This window comes from Urocitellus parryii, chromosome 8 (assembly GCF_045843805.1).
Source record: "Urocitellus parryii isolate mUroPar1 chromosome 8, mUroPar1.hap1, whole genome shotgun sequence".
Classification (NCBI taxonomy): Eukaryota; Metazoa; Chordata; class Mammalia; order Rodentia; family Sciuridae; genus Urocitellus; species Urocitellus parryii.
The window spans coordinates 111,880,797-111,898,345 of NC_135538.1; the positions used below are offsets into that span (position 1 = coordinate 111,880,797).

The following is a 17,549-nucleotide window of genomic DNA, read 5'->3' on the forward strand; positions in this document are numbered from 1 at the left end:
CTCTTTAGGTTATTTTTTACTGTGTCTGGTTGGTAGACAATAGTCTACAAGTGTCTGCTGTGCATTTTTTCCAAATATGTGCCAGTGACCTCACCCTGGTAAGTTTACATAGTGGCAAGAGTGATCACAGCATAGAAATCAGCAAATCAAGACCCCCACCTCCACTCCCACACTGCCACCTCCTTACCCTAAAGGTCACATTAGGATCCCTCATTTTACAGATAAGTTAGGTTAAATGTTCCAAACTGAGCTCACAGAACACTGGTACAGAAGAGAAGACACAGAGACAAATCCGCAGAGATATACTCAAATGATCCTTTACAAAAGTTCCCCAAAAAATACACATTGGAGAAAAGACAGCCTTTTTAACAAATAGTTCTGGGAAACTGGTTATCCATATGTAGAAGAATGAGACTAGACCTTTATCTCTCACTCTGTGCAAAAGTCAACTCTAAATGGATCAAAAACCTAGTAGGAATTATCTAAAGCAAAATAAGCCAAATTCAGAAAGTCAGAAACTGTGCAACTACTACATAGAAATGAAGGTTCAACACTTCAATATTCAGGCACAGGCAACAATTTCCTTAATAGGACCCCTAAAGTTAAGGAAATAATACCAAGACTTAATAAATGGGTTGGCATCAAATAAAAAGCTTCAACACCGCAAAGGAAACAATTAAGAATGTGAAGAGAAAACCTACAAATGGGAGAAAATCTTTGCTAGCTACTCTTTGACAAAGAAATAAGATATTTCCAGAATATACAAAGAACTCAAAAAGCTTAACACTAAAAAAACAAGTAACCCAGGGGCTGGGGTTGTAGCTCAGTTATAGAGCACTTTCCTAGCATATGTGAGGCACTGGGTTCAAGCCTCAGCATCACATAAAAATAAATACATAAAATAAAGATATTGTGTCCATCTACAACTGAAAAAAAAATATTTTTAAAAAACCAAATAACCCAATTAATAAATGGGAAAATGAACTAAATAGACATTTCTCAAAAGAAGAACTACAAATGGCCAACAAGTATATGAAAAAAATGTTCAACATCGTTAGCGATTAGAGAAATGCAAATCAAAATCTACACTGAGATTTCATCTCACACCAGTCAAAATGGCAACCATCCATACAAACATTGCTGGAGAGGATGTGGAAAAAAAAGAAACATTTTTACGCTATTGGTGGGATTGTATATTAGTACAATCACTATGGAAATCAGTATGGAGGTTACTCCATACTAGGAATGGAACCACCATATATATGACCCAGCTATACCACTCCTCAGTATCTATCCTAAAGAATTCAGGTCATCTTACTACAGCAATACATGCAAACCCATGTTTATAGCAGCACAATTCACAACAAACAAACAATGGAACCAGCCTAAGTATTCATAAGTCAGTGAAGAAAATGTGGTATATATACATACAATGAAGTCTTATTCAGTCATAAACAATAAATTGTCATTTGCAAGAAATGGATGGAACTTGAGAACATTATGTAAAAGCAAAATAAGCCAAACTCAGAAAGTCAAGGGTCATATGTGGAAGACAGAAAAAAGGGAAATAAAGGTGTAGTGGAATCTGGTAAAAACTGATGAGATATAGGCAGAGAAAAGGGAGTAGGGCGAGGGAGAAGGGAAGAGAGAGGAGAAAAATTGGAGAATATTGGCAAATGACATGGCTATACGTGTGCCCATACAAATGTAAAAAAATCAAATTCTACCATTTTATGTATAGGTATAATGAGCTGGACTTTGAACCATTTTTTTCCTAACTCCAAAATCAGTACACTTTTTCTCATAGATTAATGATGATTAAAAAAAAAAAAGAATTGTGGGTGCCAAAGATGCATACTAGGCTGAGATAGCCCCTGAATAAGGGCATTCCAGGAAGAATTTTCTACATAAACATTTGCCTAGTTTCTAAATCCAGCACACACTTGGGTTAAGTTTCAGAACATCCTTTTGGTAATTTTGTTTGCTTGATCTCACCATTTTCTCATTCATGGCTGCGTCAAATTTTGCTTGCACTTTATCCAGCTCGCCTTGTTTCTCATCCAGCAGGGCCTGTGCCTTCCCTAACTCAATGTTAGCAACGGCTAAGCGGCCTTCCTGCTTGGCCAGGTTCGCCTTGAAAGGAAGAAGAGGGGGATCAGGTAGAGCTCCAAGAAACGTTCATGATTTTGATTGGTAAAGGGTAACCTAAGTGACAGGATTTTTGCGGTAGAGAATTCTTTGGAGGTCCTCTGCTTCAGTATTTGCAGCTGGGCAAGTGGAGCACTCTGGAGATATTTCATTAATCATTTTTCTTTCAATTATTGATGTTCAATAGAGAAATCAGGAAAAGTGCAGCAACTCAGAGAAAAAAAAAAAACAACACCGTGATTTTATTCAAAGATAACCTGTGAATATTGTATGAAGAAGTTGGTCAATGAAAATGTTTTATAAAGCATGTGAAAAATTTGAAAAAAAAGAGAAACTAGTGTCATTTTGATAATTTCCCCATGTCCTTAAACAATTTTTTTCATGATATGGATACAAGATAACCCACAATATGAATGTATCATATTTACTTACTTTTATGTATTTCTACTTTTCCTACTTTTATGTATTTCTCCCCACCTCCATTTTTAATTCTTATAAATAATGCTTTTATAAACATTATTAAGATATGTCAACATTTTGAATTGTTTGGTAAATTTCTTTGAAGTGAAATTACTATGACAGCAGTTTCTCATTTTTTCCTAAGTCCTGCAGAATGGTAATTATACCGGGGATTGAACCGAGCCGCACTCAACCACTGAGCCATATCCCCAGCCCTTTTTATTTTTTATTTTATTTTGAGACAGGGACTCGCTAAATTGCTGAGGCTGGCTTTGAACTTGCCACCGTCCTGTCTCAGCCTCCTGAGCCACTTGGATTATAGGCATGCACCTCCGCACCCCACAAATTTCTTACAAATTTAAAATAATTAATCAGTAATCTAGCCTAGAGCTTTTGGGGGTAGATGTTCTTTGATAACTATCTCATTTTCTTTCTTGACGTTTATTTGATTTTAGCTGTTTTCCCAGACCCTTCATTTCATTTAGATTGTCTAATGTTTTCACATGTCGTTATGAATAATTTGCACTTTAATTACTGAAATCTACACATCTATGATTATATGGATTTATCTTTTGTTGTTTATTTGTTCTTGTGGTTTTCATCTTGATTAAATTTTCAGGAACATGTCTCTTCTTTATTTTTGCAGAGCATCAGTTCTTGGATTTGCTCGTGAATTCTGCTTTTCTCTTCTCTTGTTTTAAAGTTGTTTAATTCTTTTCTGGTTTCCTTAAATTTTGTGTGTATGTATGCTGGTTAGTGAGTGTGTGCTTTACCTCTTCCATGGAATGTTTAGTTTATTTGATGCATTTAAGGGCTGAGAATGTACCATTTTGGTTATATTTCAATAGCTTTGGTACCTAGCTTGTTTAAATCATTCCCTAAATAGAAATGACTGACTTTTTTAAGTGTAAACTTTCCAATTTTGATTTTTCTAATGATGATCCTAATTTTTATAGGTTTTTTGCTTATAATCAGAGAGTGAGGCCCCAGGAATTTTTGGTTTGGGGGAATTTAATAAGGCCTTCTTGAATATGATCACTTTTTATAAATGTTTCTCGGGTACTAGAAATAATTTCACATTGTTTATAACTGAAGAAAATTCAATGTAGCTATTCAACATTAAAAAATAATATTATATAAAATATCTGCATAGCTATTCATTTATGCCCAGTCAGGACTGGATCCATAATTTGAAGAGCCCAGTAAAAAATTGTAATGTAGGTGTCCTTGTTAAAAATTTATCAAGGATTTCAAGAGGACAAGAGTAGAGCATTAAAATGAGTCTGGACTCTTTTAGACACAGGTATGGTTGCAGACACACCTGTGAGACCACCCCTATGTCTACAGATCTTCCAAAGACTGATAGTGTGTGCTGTGACCTCAAGTCACCTTATGATTTTTGTTCATTCCCAGTTAAGATTCTAACAGATTGCTTTAAGTATTTTGATGCTATTTTCTTTCTTTCAGAAAGCATACTAAGTCTTTGCTGTGGATCATGATTTTTATCAATAAATAATGACACTCTTGTGCCTTTTTTCTCAAATTCTACATTTTTAATATCATGTCTCTCCCTTAGTATCTTTTTGTTTGCATGAATTGATTATACTTTCCCATTATTTCCCTTTGTTACAACTTTTTCATTTTTAATTAATTTTTTTTCCTCAACATCACCTACACAGAGTAGATACTTCTGTTAAGACTTTCTATGAAAGACAGTCACCCCCATCCACCTACCCATCCATTTTTCATTCCACAGAGCAACCACCCACAACTCTTAGCTCTGTGTAGTGCAGGGGTTGAGTTCTTGCTTTGTGAGTCGTGGGTACCTGGGGGGTATTTTATAAATCCTTACTTTCCTAAGAAAGTCTTTCTGTTCCCTCAGACATGAAGGACAGCCTGGGTAGGTGTACATGAGGTGTGCACATGTGCACACCACAGACCTCAGTTGTATCCTTAAGAATACCTTATTGTTCCCTCATAGATCAAGCACAGCTCTGCCTGTTACTGAATTCTTGGACCACAGCAATTTCCTCCTCGAAACTCTGCTTATGTTTTTCCATTAGTCATGAGTATTTAAGGTTGCCATGCTGATTTCTCTTCTTTTGTAAGGGACCTTTTAAATTCCATTTGACTGCTTGTCTCTTAGATGGCATAGAAGTTTCTCTTTCTCTCTCTCTCTCTCTCTCTCTCTCTCTCTCTCTCTCTTTCTCTCTCTTTTAAATTTTGAAACATTTCTAGATGTTGACCCTAATTTTTGTAAGCTCCATTTGGAACAGAGTACTTGTCCTCAATCCCAGAACTTCATCTTCAAATTTTAAGGAAAGGGCAAGTTTTCTGTGATGCCAATTTGATTGTTAGTCCCAATAAGTCAATTTCCTGTTGAAGTTAACAAGTAGGTTTTGGTTTCTGGTCTGCATTGCCAAGAAACAAGTAACAGAAGCATAAAGAAGAGGACATAACAGAAAAAGAAAAAGTGGTTGCAAGGACATCTACCTATATCAGCCCAACTGTGCTTGGTCTGCTAACAGCAGTGATACTGATATTAATTAAATGTTGATTGACTGGGAGAAGGAGGGAGATTTACCTTCAGAGGCAACACCTCCTTGTTGATGCCAAAGAATGTCACCATAGCAAGCGTCCAAGATAGCAGACCAGCCACATTTCCACAGACTTTTTTGGCACTTTCAAAAGAGTAATCATCCATACCAAAATATGGCAATAGTAACTCAACAGTCTCTTCATTTATGGTGTCCTTGGGGAACTGCTGCAGGCTCCACAAGAATCCTGTTGCACTCATCAGCTGAAAAACAGATCCCCAGCCTGTAAGGTCTGGGAGAAGAGGATTCTTTCTTCCTGACTTAGTATGCACTTCTAAATGGGATTTTTTCAGTGATTCACTAAAACATACCAAATCAAGACTACTAGCAGTGGTAAACCTAAATCTGCAAATTGCAAATTGTCTTTCAGCTTCCACAGTGAAAGAGTAAAGAAGAAAAACCATGTACATTTTCTGCTTGGTAGAAATGTCTGAACATTGCCAACCACACAGGACCCCTTTTAAAGATGGCTGAGTTGACACCAAGGCTGTGCCAACACTAGCCATTGGTTCTGGAACCATTTTGTAAAAAGAAGGCATTCAGCAAAATGAAACCCACTATTATGTATAATTATACTGCACCAATTAAAACATTTAAAAAAAGAATAACTTCAGCTTCAAAACCTACCCCGACTTACATTTTGGGTGATGCAGTTTAAGATAAACAAGCTCTTCAACTTACAATGATCAATTGGGCCTGCTGGCTTGTCTGGTCTATATTGAGTGTCCTGGGCTGGGGACACCTGATGTGCCTCGAAGGATAGATAGATGTCAATTACCTTTAATGACTCTCCCCATGATGGCTTGCAGCAAGGTTTTTCTGGATCCATTGTAACAGGGTCAATTTTCTTTTGAAACAGCAACAGCACACAGTCCATAATTCTCATAATGAGATGTGGTGGTTTTGCAAGTTTCCGGACTGTGGCAATATCATTTGGTTTGATAGTCTGTATTTGGAATGAGAAATCAATATATTTTTTTTGTTGAGTCATATTAATAGTCATCTAGAAATCCAATTGTTTTAAATTAGGTAGAAAACCTTTAAAAATATTTTCTTTCCCAATCCCTGACATTATCCCCTCAAGGTTTTGAATTCCAAGACTTTGTATAGTGGCTCTTTCATTGTTATTTTAGAATTTCAGTTTGTTTTTAATTCCTTTCTTAACTGTTGCTCCCAAATACCGCATTTAAAATATTACTACTATTCATTGCCCACCACTCCAGACCTTTGCTAATGAGCCACACCGATGTGTTATATTTAAACATCTTGCATCTTCAAAGCACAGAGATTTGATAGTATGTGGATATAAGGGAAGAGACAAAGCCCTGAATATCAGAAACCTCACCTTCAGTCTTTATTTTTAAGGTTTCCCAGTATGAAAGGGGGAATAATTATAAGGAAGACAAGAGAAATTGTTATAGTATACAGATAATACAAATATTTTTGAGGGCTGAGGCTATAGCTCAGTGGCAGAGCACTTGCCTAGCACACGTGAAATACTAGGTTTGATCCTCAGCACATCATAAAACTAAACAAATGAAATAAAGGCATGCTGTCCTTCTACAACTACAAAAAATATTTTAAAAATATTTTTGAAGGTTTCTATTCGGTTTGAAATAAGACATTGCCTGACATTTGAGGCAAGAAGAACTGAGAGACCCAAGAATCAATAAACACACAGAGACTCATTCGGTTCAATAATCTCACTCATTTATATGTTATCCGTGGGAACTACAAAAGGAGTGGGGGCAGAGGATGTGTCCTGATCATTGTGAAGTTTTTACTAAATGATTATCATAGACTTATCCATTAATTTAACAGCTGTAGGAATTCTCTCCTATAAAACAAACAAACAAAAATAACCCTGGCTTTGTAATCTCCCAAGGAAGTCAGAGGAAATATAATCACTCTCATAGAGGATTTCTGCCATGATAGAAGCCTGGAGGTGATAGGAAAAGAATCTAGAAGAAGAGCTAGAAATTTTCTGTAAGGAGTGAGGTCAGAGCCCAAATTTAAAGAATGACCCTTACTAGGCCATAAAGTTTAGGAAAAGCATTCCTGGCAGAGGAGAAGCACATTTAGCAGTAACAGATGATGATTCTTCCAGAAGCCTGCAGGTATATCTGTTCACTGGTCCATATTGTGGATGGGGACCAAATGACAAGAGATCACATTCAAGAAGGAGAAAGCACCATGTTGTCACAGCAGCGGAAGCACTAATATTTATTGAGCACTTTCTATGGGCCCCACAAATAATATTAATTACCTACAATGCTTACCTGAATCTTTCAAGGACCAACTAGGATTTACCATCCCCAGGGAGACCCAAGAAAGTAACCTTGCTCCAGACCATTTATCTAAGATGAGGCCGAAATAAGCAGCAAATACACAATAGCCTTTCCCCAAAGCAGAGTCCTGCACGTGTCTTGCTCGGGAATTCATCCTAAGAGTCAGGGGGGACCCCAAGAAGGGCTCAAAAAGGGGAATGACACAATCTGGAGGGGATGCTAGAGGAACTAAGAAGGCTCTCTGTGTAACCTGACTCCTTCTGCTGTGGGTTAGGATACTGGTCTCCAGCTTCATTTCTCAATTCTCAGGGAAAGTCGATTTATAGAATGAGAGTAATAGGTTGTAAGAAAGGAGGACTCGAAAAAGTTAGAACTTAGAAAACTGAGACAGTGGGAAAATTTGCTTCCAGACTTAGAGATTACAAATCACATTAAGAATTCAGTTCGTAGTGGGAAAGGGAGCATGGGAGGAATAGACGAACTGTAGACAGGGCCAAGGGGTTGGAGGGGAAAGGAAGGGGCATGGGGTTATAAATGATGGTGGAATGTGATGGACATTATTATCCAAAGTACAGGTATGAAGACACGAATTGTTGTGAATATACTTTGTATACAAAGATATGAAAAATTGTGCTCTATATGTGTAATAAGAATTGTAATGCATTCTGCCGTCATTTATTAAAAAAAAAAAAAGAATTCAGTACATTCAGTATCTGACTACAGAATCTCAGATGGCAAGGCAGCACCTGCTAGGACTCATTTGGGAGGGTGACAATGTGCTACTCACGTTTAGGGCGGCTTCTGCTTCTTCCAGCGCAGGTTTGGCGGCCTCAAGTTTGGACTCAGCAATTACTTTTTCACTATCTATTTCATCCACAATTTTCTGGGCTTTGTCTTTTACCTCTTGCACTTCATTTTTAACTTTGGCTGAAGCCTGAGCACTTATTGTAACTTCAGCTAACACCTGTTAAATTAAGGAAACATGAAGGTAAATAGAAACCTGTCAAGCCAAATTTAGAGATTTGCAAAGTGAGAGAATATTCAGTCAATGTAGCATAAAACATGAATAAGAATGAATTTATTCCTCATCTAAGTCATCTATATTTTAAGGTTTGCTAAAGTAATTCCTTTGAACAGTTTCATGTATTCTTCCACTTCTAAGCTTTCCTTCAGCTTAAAATTAAATATATGTATACATGTGTATTACATATAATGTAATCACATACATGTAATAAATGCATATATATGATTTTAATTGTATATGTGCATGTCTTTAGTTTTAATTACATATATGTAACATACACATGCATACTTATGTATATATTACAAGTGTGACTGTATTATATGTAAGTATATATATTTAATTTTATATTGCATATGTATACATATTTAATTTTAATATTACATATGTGTGTATATATTTAATTTTATATGTATAGATATACATATATACATAAATGTATAAACAGATGAACACATGTATCTGTATATGTGTATACAGATATATGTATATATAGTTTTTAATTTTTGATTTTTAAATTATAAAGTATTCTTAAATTTATACATAGCATATGTCAATATACATTTTAAATTACATTCACAAATAAAGAAAAAACAGTATTTTTACTCTAAATTTCTAGATAATTAAAATAATTCAAGTAAGTATAATGGAACAAGGTCAGAAACCATATTAAGTCTCACGCAATAATGACAAAAACAGTTAATGTTCATTGAGTGCTTATCATATACCAGGGCTATGCAAGTTCCTCCCCTATGGTATGTCACTCATTTCAGTAACTGCTTAGGGTCAGGGCTTAGGTTTTTATTCTTAACTGACTCTCAGTGGATGCTGAAAGCAGTTTGAGAAGTAGCTGTAGACAGAGGAGCAGCCATATATATCCCTGTCACCCAGGAGGGGTTAACCACACTAACTCTTCCTCCTTGATACAAACTTTATATGAGACCTGGGCCATCCTAAAGCATGTAGGCATCTTGAAAGGAAGTCCAAATATAACCCACAGTCAATCAGAAATTCCCACAAGGAGATGGGAGGGAATGAGAGAGAGAGAGAAAGAGAGAGAGAGAGAGAGAGAAGAAAGAATCATCTTAGACAAGGTTAAGGATATGACAGTTTAGATATGCTTGGGTACAAGTTAAACAAAAATACTTCTGCAAACACTATCTTATCAGAATTAGTCTGTAGGTTTATACTTTAATTTTAATAACGTTTTAAAATAATGCATTTTAACACTGGAAAATATTCCTCATTGGTAGTGACAGAATAAATGCAAACTTACTTCATCTGCTTTTATGGAAGCCACAGCCAATTCCTTCTCCTTTACTGCAAGATCCTGAGAGAGTTTAGCAACGGATTCGCTTGCCTCCATAAGTTTATCAAGACCTTTACAGATACAGACATATGTGCTCTGGCTGAGTATAGATACATACCTTTATCAAACATTTATTCAGTATTTACTATTTATAAGGCACTGTATATTTAATATCACAAACACAAGATAGTTAATTATGGACAAAGCTATAAAATATACATATCTTAGGAACAATACTTCTGAGAGTTTCAACAGGGGGAAGGTAGCTGTGATTGAAGAATATCATCTATTTAATCCCCAGCACCACAAAAAAAGAAAGAAAAAAAACCTAAAAAATGGATATAAAAAGAGAAGAATATCATTTAGTTACAGTAGTGAGAAAATCACCATGATACACTAAATAGGATCAATGTAGCCACCAAACTTATTTGACAAACTTAGATGATCCCTGGTTTTGTAATCTTCTGTAGCAATCATTTTTTCCCTTTGTATCATGCAGCAGCTGAGGTGGCAAATGAGATAGAAAATACATTTTCTTTGCCATAAAAATGAAAATCATTGTAAAGCTTATATAACTGACTGGTTTTCAGTCCCCTGGAGCAAAGTAACTGGTTAACTGGATTTCTCTCATTGCAGCTGGGTTCTAGATAGTGCTGTGTGGGTAAAGGTCTAATATTCTGGTGTCTTGAGAGAGGACAAGCAGTCATTTGTATATTTTTCCAATTTGGAGGTGTAAATGCTTTCACTCTGACAAATTTCAAGCGACCAAGTTTCTCAGTAGCTCATCATTACATAATTTTCAGATAGAATAGAAATAAATTTCCTGAAGAACATTAATTATAGTAAAATAGAGTAAAAATAAGAAGGCAGTAAGGGGTATTTATTGTCTGCATTTTTTTGTTTCTTTGGTACCAGGGATTGAACCCAGGGGCTCTTAAACACTGAGCCATATCACCGGCCCTTTTTTATATTTTATTTACAGACAGAGTCTGGTTAAGTTACTTAATGTCTCACTAAGTTGCTGAGGCTGGCTGTGAACTTGAGATCCTGCCTCCACCCCCAAGCTGCTGGGATTACGGGGTGCACCACCGTGCCCAGCTTGCCTGTGTTTTTAATGTAATTCATTTGATTATAAGTAGGTATGACTTAAATTTTAATAAAGGCTATGTTTAACAAACCGATCAGAAATTCCTAAAACTTACCAACTGGCCTTCAGGAGCAAGCTTCAGCACAGCACAGACTTTGAAGCCTCATCAGAAAAGCTTCGAGAAGCTGAGTCATGAGAAAACTCACAGGAAAGAATTTCTTTCCCAGTGTTTCTGTCATCACCAAGATCACAGACCTTAGAGCTCAGTTAGGCTGCGTGACCAAGCTTTAGAGGTGCTTCCAATGGTGTGGGCCACATGCTTTCTAAACACACAATTGGACGCTCAGAAAACCATTGCTCAGGTAAACTGCCTCTCTTTGGATTTCTGTTTCTGCTTCACCTTTTTCTTTGTTAGAAATTTAGGAGGCAAATTTTATGCAAATCAGATTGAAACCAAAGACTGAAATTGCAGTCAGGTCCCAAGAGCTGCCTACCCCCCGTCAGCTGCAGGCAATGGCTCGGGGATTATGCGGACTTGTGCCCAAGCTAAGAGCAATGATTCCAGAGGAAAAAAATTGGCCATTTACATTTACATTTTCTTCTGCCTAGAATTTCTTGACAGGCCAGAAGACCCCCAAGGCCAGCCCTTAAAATTAGACACTATTAAACAGTCAAGTTAGCATTTTGTTTTCAAACACAACAATATCCAACCAACAAATTGTTGGCATCACTATCAAACCAATCCAGAAAAAGACTTATTCCTCTTACTATGAGATTTGGACAATGACAAAACCCAAAATAATGAGGCCTGAGAAAAGGGGAGTGAGAAAGAAAGCTGTAAATTGACAGCACTGGTCCTTTCCCAGTGCACTTTTTCCCGGTGAGAAAACAAACCCTGGGGAGGAGGTGTCCTAGAAAGGCAGTCTCTGGGAAGAGACCAAAGCAAATCCTTTCCAGGTACCAACCACCGACCCCAGGCCTTCCATCTGGCCCAGTAAGATAAATCTCAAGAGACTGACCACGGACCCTAGTCTCCCTCCCATTTCGCCCAGTAAAACAGACCCCAAATTCCTGAGTGCCCAAGCTGACATGCTCATTAATGAAGTCACCTCTCAGGATAACCTGCATAAGCTCAGTCCTTTTCTTTGTTCAATGGCTCATTTTCCACAAGGAGAGTGGGTCCCTCAGAACCATGCTGCCAACATCAGAACCATGATTCCATTCCCGACTCAAAGAACGGAGCTGATGTGTGAAGTTTGCGTTCGCCCCCATCTTTCTGCGCTAACACTTACCAATATTCATACGTTCTGCTTGGTCATTGATAAATTTCACTTTGTCAGTGTAAATGTTTTTATAGCCGTTTATAAATGAGAGATACGACTTGGGAGTCACATGAGCTCTTCGGCGGTATCTGAAAGTAGAATGTAAAGACGGCCACCTCTGTCATTCTGCTGTACTCCCATAAAATGTCCACGCGACGCTCAACCCTGTGTGAAATCTGTGATTGGGCAGAGTGGTTGCTTAGCAGGGAGGGCAGCAGCTGTGCAGGCTGGAGGAGAGGTAGAAAGAGCTTTGCCGCTCTGATGTTTTGTCCCTGAGGGTCTCTGACTTGACCCTCACTTCCACTCTAGACTTCGGTTTCTACAGATGGAAACCCCAGAGAAGAATGTCTGCTGCACCCCTCCCTGAATTTTGGGAAGATCAAATCAAATAGCAGATATGAACATACTTTGGCAACTTTAAGGTTCTGGACAAATATTACCCAGTGGTTGAAATGAACTTCTGTGATTATTTTCATTCAATTGTTATTTGCTGCACACCTCTTGGCTACGAGACCTCAGCTGGGTGGATTTGCAAAAGCAAAACCGCTCTCTCCCCTGATTCATTAAACTGGCCTTGAAATCAAGACAGCCATGTTGGATTCAAATGTTCAACTCAGTGTGGGCTTTACTACAGGAATTCTATTTAACAGCAATAAACAAAAGAAATAGTTTTATGTAGAAGAAACTCAAGAAGAGCTCCTCATATACAAAATTATTTTACTTTTTATATGAAATGTTCACCTTTGGAGATTTTGAATGTTTTTAAAATATTGTGGGTTTGTTTGTTTGTTTGTTTGTTTAGGAACTGGGCATATATATGACTATCATTAAAGTATTTTATAAAACTCTCAGGATAAACTTCTACAATTTCAGAGAATATAAAAAATTGAAACATATGCCAAAAAAAATCCCAAAACAAAGAAATAGGTCTTTATAGCTACATGAAAGTGAAAAGTTATCATCACGGTTGATAGAGGCAGAAGGAGTTCAAGTTAAGCAACAAGAAAATTTTCCCAGTGGTAAGAATTAATGCACATGGACTCACTAGGAGAATCTGGAATTATTTAAGAGGGGTAGTGTGGGTATGTTTTGAATAAATGAAAGGGTCCAGGATAAACAAACTTTTTGAAGCAGGGACTTCCTTTAAAAAACAATAAAAGTATTACCCAAACTCTATGCAGAAAGGTAGGCATAGCTTTTCTGGAAGGTTCTGCACCCCTCTCCCCCAACCATCCATTGACTCCAAGGGAGGAGCTCACTGTTCTGGAATCTGTGTGGGTCCACCTTTGTTCACATCTGTTAATCTGACACAGCAACTATGATGCTTTGGGAGGAAAGCTTTGTAGTTTTGAACGGTTGACACCAACTTTCACACAACGAACACACCACCACTACTCTTTAGTGAGTGGTTTTCCTATAGTCAATTAAAATTCTTTTTCATAATTATTTGACATAAGAGCATCAGTAAGACTAAGTCATGCAAATACAAAAATCTAAATGTTCCCTTAACATAAGGCAATAAAGAAACTTAAAAACAATGTACTTCTTTAATCAAAATAAATAATTCATTGGAATAAGAAACTAATTTTAAACAGTTCATAATGAATTAGTTAAGCCATTTTCAAAACAAAATTAAGCAAATGAAACAGAGAGATTCATTAAGCATCTGTTACTTGGAAGTCTGGAGGGCAAAGAGGTATTTATATGTGGGCACTAGTTAATTTTTAAATATCATTTATTTGCCATCTTTCAATACATAATCACTAGAAAATCAATGCAAGAAAACTCTAAATGCAGCTGGGACTTCATGCTCAATCAATAAGAAGCGCCTTTTACTGAATGTGATGTTTAATTCCTCTTTGGGGGAAATTCTATGGTTTCAACAGCTCCCACGCTTATATAATATCACTTACCTTTGGAAATAACTTTCACAGCTCTCTGAAACCATGTCATGAAAGAGGCCCATTGTTTCTACAACTTGTTTTTTAATTTCACCAGAGCAGACGATATTATAGTCCAAAAGGAAGTAGGAGGCCACAGCAATCAGGGCCTCCTTGGGCCAGCGACTGAACCAGTCCATGGTGCAACCCGATATCAAGCCGGGGAATTTCAAGGAACGGGCACGGAACTTCTCACCAACCTGAGGAGGGCAAAGTCAAAAAGCATGAGAAACGCAGAGGGGTTCTCGGTCAGCTAGAGAGAGATGGAAACATGCTGAGCCCAGGTGTGACATCGCAAACTACAAAAACAAACCCTTCCCTGGCTGCAAGGGCATATGAACTTGACATTCAGATGAAGGGAGGTGGTGCGCTCCACTCTCCCTGCTCTGGGACTGTATCGGCACTTTAGGATTCCATTCCAGGAACAGCCTTCTAAGAGAAAACTGGGAGAGAGAGGACAAGGACAGCGAAGGGCCTGGACCCTGGGATGAGTACAAAAGGCTATAGGATCAGATGCTTGCTCTAAGAAGAAAATTACTTAGGGATCCTGCAAAAACTTCCTCCAGATATCTGAGGAGAGAGGGACTGGGTTCATTTTGCAGGGTAAAATCAGAAGCAGAGGAGAAACATACAGGAAGACTAAATTCAAATGATTGTAGAGAAGAGCCCCGGCAATCAGACTATCTAAAAACGAAGCAGGCAACCCTGTAGATTAGCGAGACCTCACAGAGCTGTCCAGTAGAACCTGGTGTGACAATGGAAATGTCCTATGTATGTCATTTCCAGTTTGGTAGCCACTAGTCACATGTGGTCATTGTGTACTGGAAATGGGGCTAGTGGGACTGAGGACATGAAGTTTTATTTTTTTACACAATTGTAATGCATAAAAACTTAAATAGACAAAATGATTGATGGCTACTGTACTGGGCAGCACAGTGAAATAGAGATATTCAAACCTACGTCAGTGATTCCTAGACAGTATGTCTATCATGGAGGGATAGCTGGAGATTTGGAGATTGTGTCATCAAATTCCTTACAATTAAAATAATATGTCTCTTGGTAATTAATGAAAATTGGAAGCTATGCAAAAATTTCTAATAATGGGACTATTTTAAACAATCACGCTGGTAATGAGATGTTGATCAATGAAGACTAGTGGCAAAAGTATTCATTTTAAATTCAGTGAAACAAATGTTAATTTCTGAGCAAATATCTCATCAGAGAAGATAGACGGTATAGGCACATTTAAATAAGTAACTCATACAGAGAAGAAAAATAGATGAAAACTCACTGGAGAGAAGCAGAGAACAACATGCAAGTTCTTCCTGGATCTGGAAATGAAGTACTCATACAGATTATCAAAGGTAGGAGGGTGGCGGGGCAGCTCCCGTTTCATCACAGATATTAGTCCTTGGGTGATTTCATCCATCTCATCCCGTGCAAACAAATTGGAGATCTTTGTGGAACAGATAAGAAAACATTCCATATTTTTAATTTTTTTTTTTTTGCATTCCGTATTTTAAGAGTTCCCCACACTGCCAAAGTTTGGTCCTTCCCCAACCCCACGTCATCGTTTTTCATATTTTCTTTCTGCATCTCCACAGCCAAATACCTGTTTGGCCAGATATTACCAAGGCATCTTTTTAGTAATTAAGAGCAAATTATTTCCCTATGTGTAAATAGATGTCATCAAAAAACCATGATGTGGTTCAGTGGTAAAGCACCCTGGTACCAAAACCAAAACCAAAACCAACCAAACAAACAAACAAAAAACCATGTCCTCCACCAAGCTGATCAACTCCTTAAAATGTTCAGTGGTCCAGTGATTAGTCAGTCTCCCAAATCTGGTTCCAAGATATTTAACCAGCTCTTGCACCATTAAGCACGAGTATCATCACCACTGTGCAGGGCAGAGTTAAAGGTGGTGTGCTTGCAGGGCTGGCTCTTGGCTGGCCTCTGGGAACTTGACTTTGGGAATGCCTCTTCCATTACTAATTAGCAAGACTGTTCCACTGTGCCTGGACTGTGAATGCAAACACTGGGATGTAAACTCCTGCTTTCCTTCTGGGAGCCTGGAACTTTGGCATGCGCGGTTAGCCAGGAAGTGACTACAGGACCAGCTCTTAGTGAAGCCATTGGATCCTGGGTCTCTCACAGGCTCCCCCGAGCAGAAACACAGTAAATGTGTTCCTGAACTTCATCCTGGGGACAGCACATCCCGTATGGCCCTCCTGGAGGCTGCACATGCACCTGTCCATGGATTCCTCCTGACCCCACATGATGTCTTTTTCCTTACTGATCAAGCTCTGCATTCTTGCTGTGCTGCTGTGACAAATCTTAGCCATGAGTGGAACTACATGCCGAGTGCCGTGAGTCCTTCTAATGAAGTTTCAAGCCCATGAGTGGTCACAGAAATGCTGACACAAGTGGTATCAGAAGCAAACACCCCCCTTCAGACAACAGAACTCTCTGAACCGTTCAATACTAGTAAATAGATGGATAGCTACATCTCCTAAAATAAATGATAGGATCAAACTGAAGATTAAAGAGACAAGTGAAGAACCATACTTAAAATAGAACAAATTATACAAAAAAAAAAATCTAGTGGTAGGCAGAGTTCATTTTGCACAAACTACAGCAAATTGACTAAATCTCATTTCTCAAGAATGTGTGATAAATGGCCTCACTTCTTTATGAAGGGTTGCTGCTTTTCCTACATAAATATAATTCACATTTTTTAACAATAGGAGCTTTTTCTCTACTCCTGAGACTTACCTCCCCTGAAGATAGCAAGTTGTTAAGGTATTCTAGAAATGCCTCATCTTTTATATCATTGTCAGTAAAGATGAAGGTGATTCCTTTTCCATCAGCACCAGCAACTTTGTACAAACCTTTTAAGTCATCTGTTAGATTATTGACATTGTAAGACCTAAAAATAGAAGTGGCAGGAAATTTAAAATTAAATATATTGTGTATGTGTGTACGTATGTATGTGAGTGTAGCCATAATTTATCATAAAACCAAAATCCTAAGTGGGTTGTAGTTTTAAATGTGAAAGTGGTAAGTTTTATTTGTAAATGTGAAAGAAATCATAGGAGAATCTCTTTGTGATCTTGGGGTAAATAATGATTCTTCAACAACACAAAGAACATGCAACATGTAGGCAAAAATTTTGATAAATTTTCATTGAAAGTGAGATCCACTAAGGGAGTAAAAAAGCAAGTCAAAAACTTGGAGAAGGTATTTGCAATATGCACTCTTACAAAGGAATTATACCCAAAATACATAAAGCATTTCTAACAATCAATAAGAGAAAAAAATCACTGACCAATTTTTTTATGTTTTCTCTGATATGCATATAATAATTCACAATAAGGT

General features: G+C 37.6%; 1 protein-coding gene across 1 annotated transcript in view; it reads right to left on the reverse strand.

Annotated features, from left to right (window-relative positions):
- Positions 1–17,549, reverse strand: part of Dnah8 (dynein axonemal heavy chain 8) — a 286,408-nt gene that overhangs the window by 96,308 nt on the left and 172,551 nt on the right. The window contains exons 62-70 of the mRNA XM_077801771.1: positions 16,947–17,100; positions 15,463–15,627; positions 14,145–14,371; positions 12,202–12,320; positions 9,790–9,893; positions 8,280–8,456; positions 5,983–6,150; positions 5,192–5,407; positions 1,996–2,133 (exon numbers count right to left, since the gene is read on the reverse strand). Coding sequence (XP_077657897.1) covers positions 1,996–2,133; positions 5,192–5,407; positions 5,983–6,150; positions 8,280–8,456; positions 9,790–9,893; positions 12,202–12,320; positions 14,145–14,371; positions 15,463–15,627; positions 16,947–17,100 — 1,468 coding nt within the window. The remainder of the gene's footprint in view (positions 1–1,995; positions 2,134–5,191; positions 5,408–5,982; positions 6,151–8,279; positions 8,457–9,789; positions 9,894–12,201; positions 12,321–14,144; positions 14,372–15,462; positions 15,628–16,946; positions 17,101–17,549) is intronic.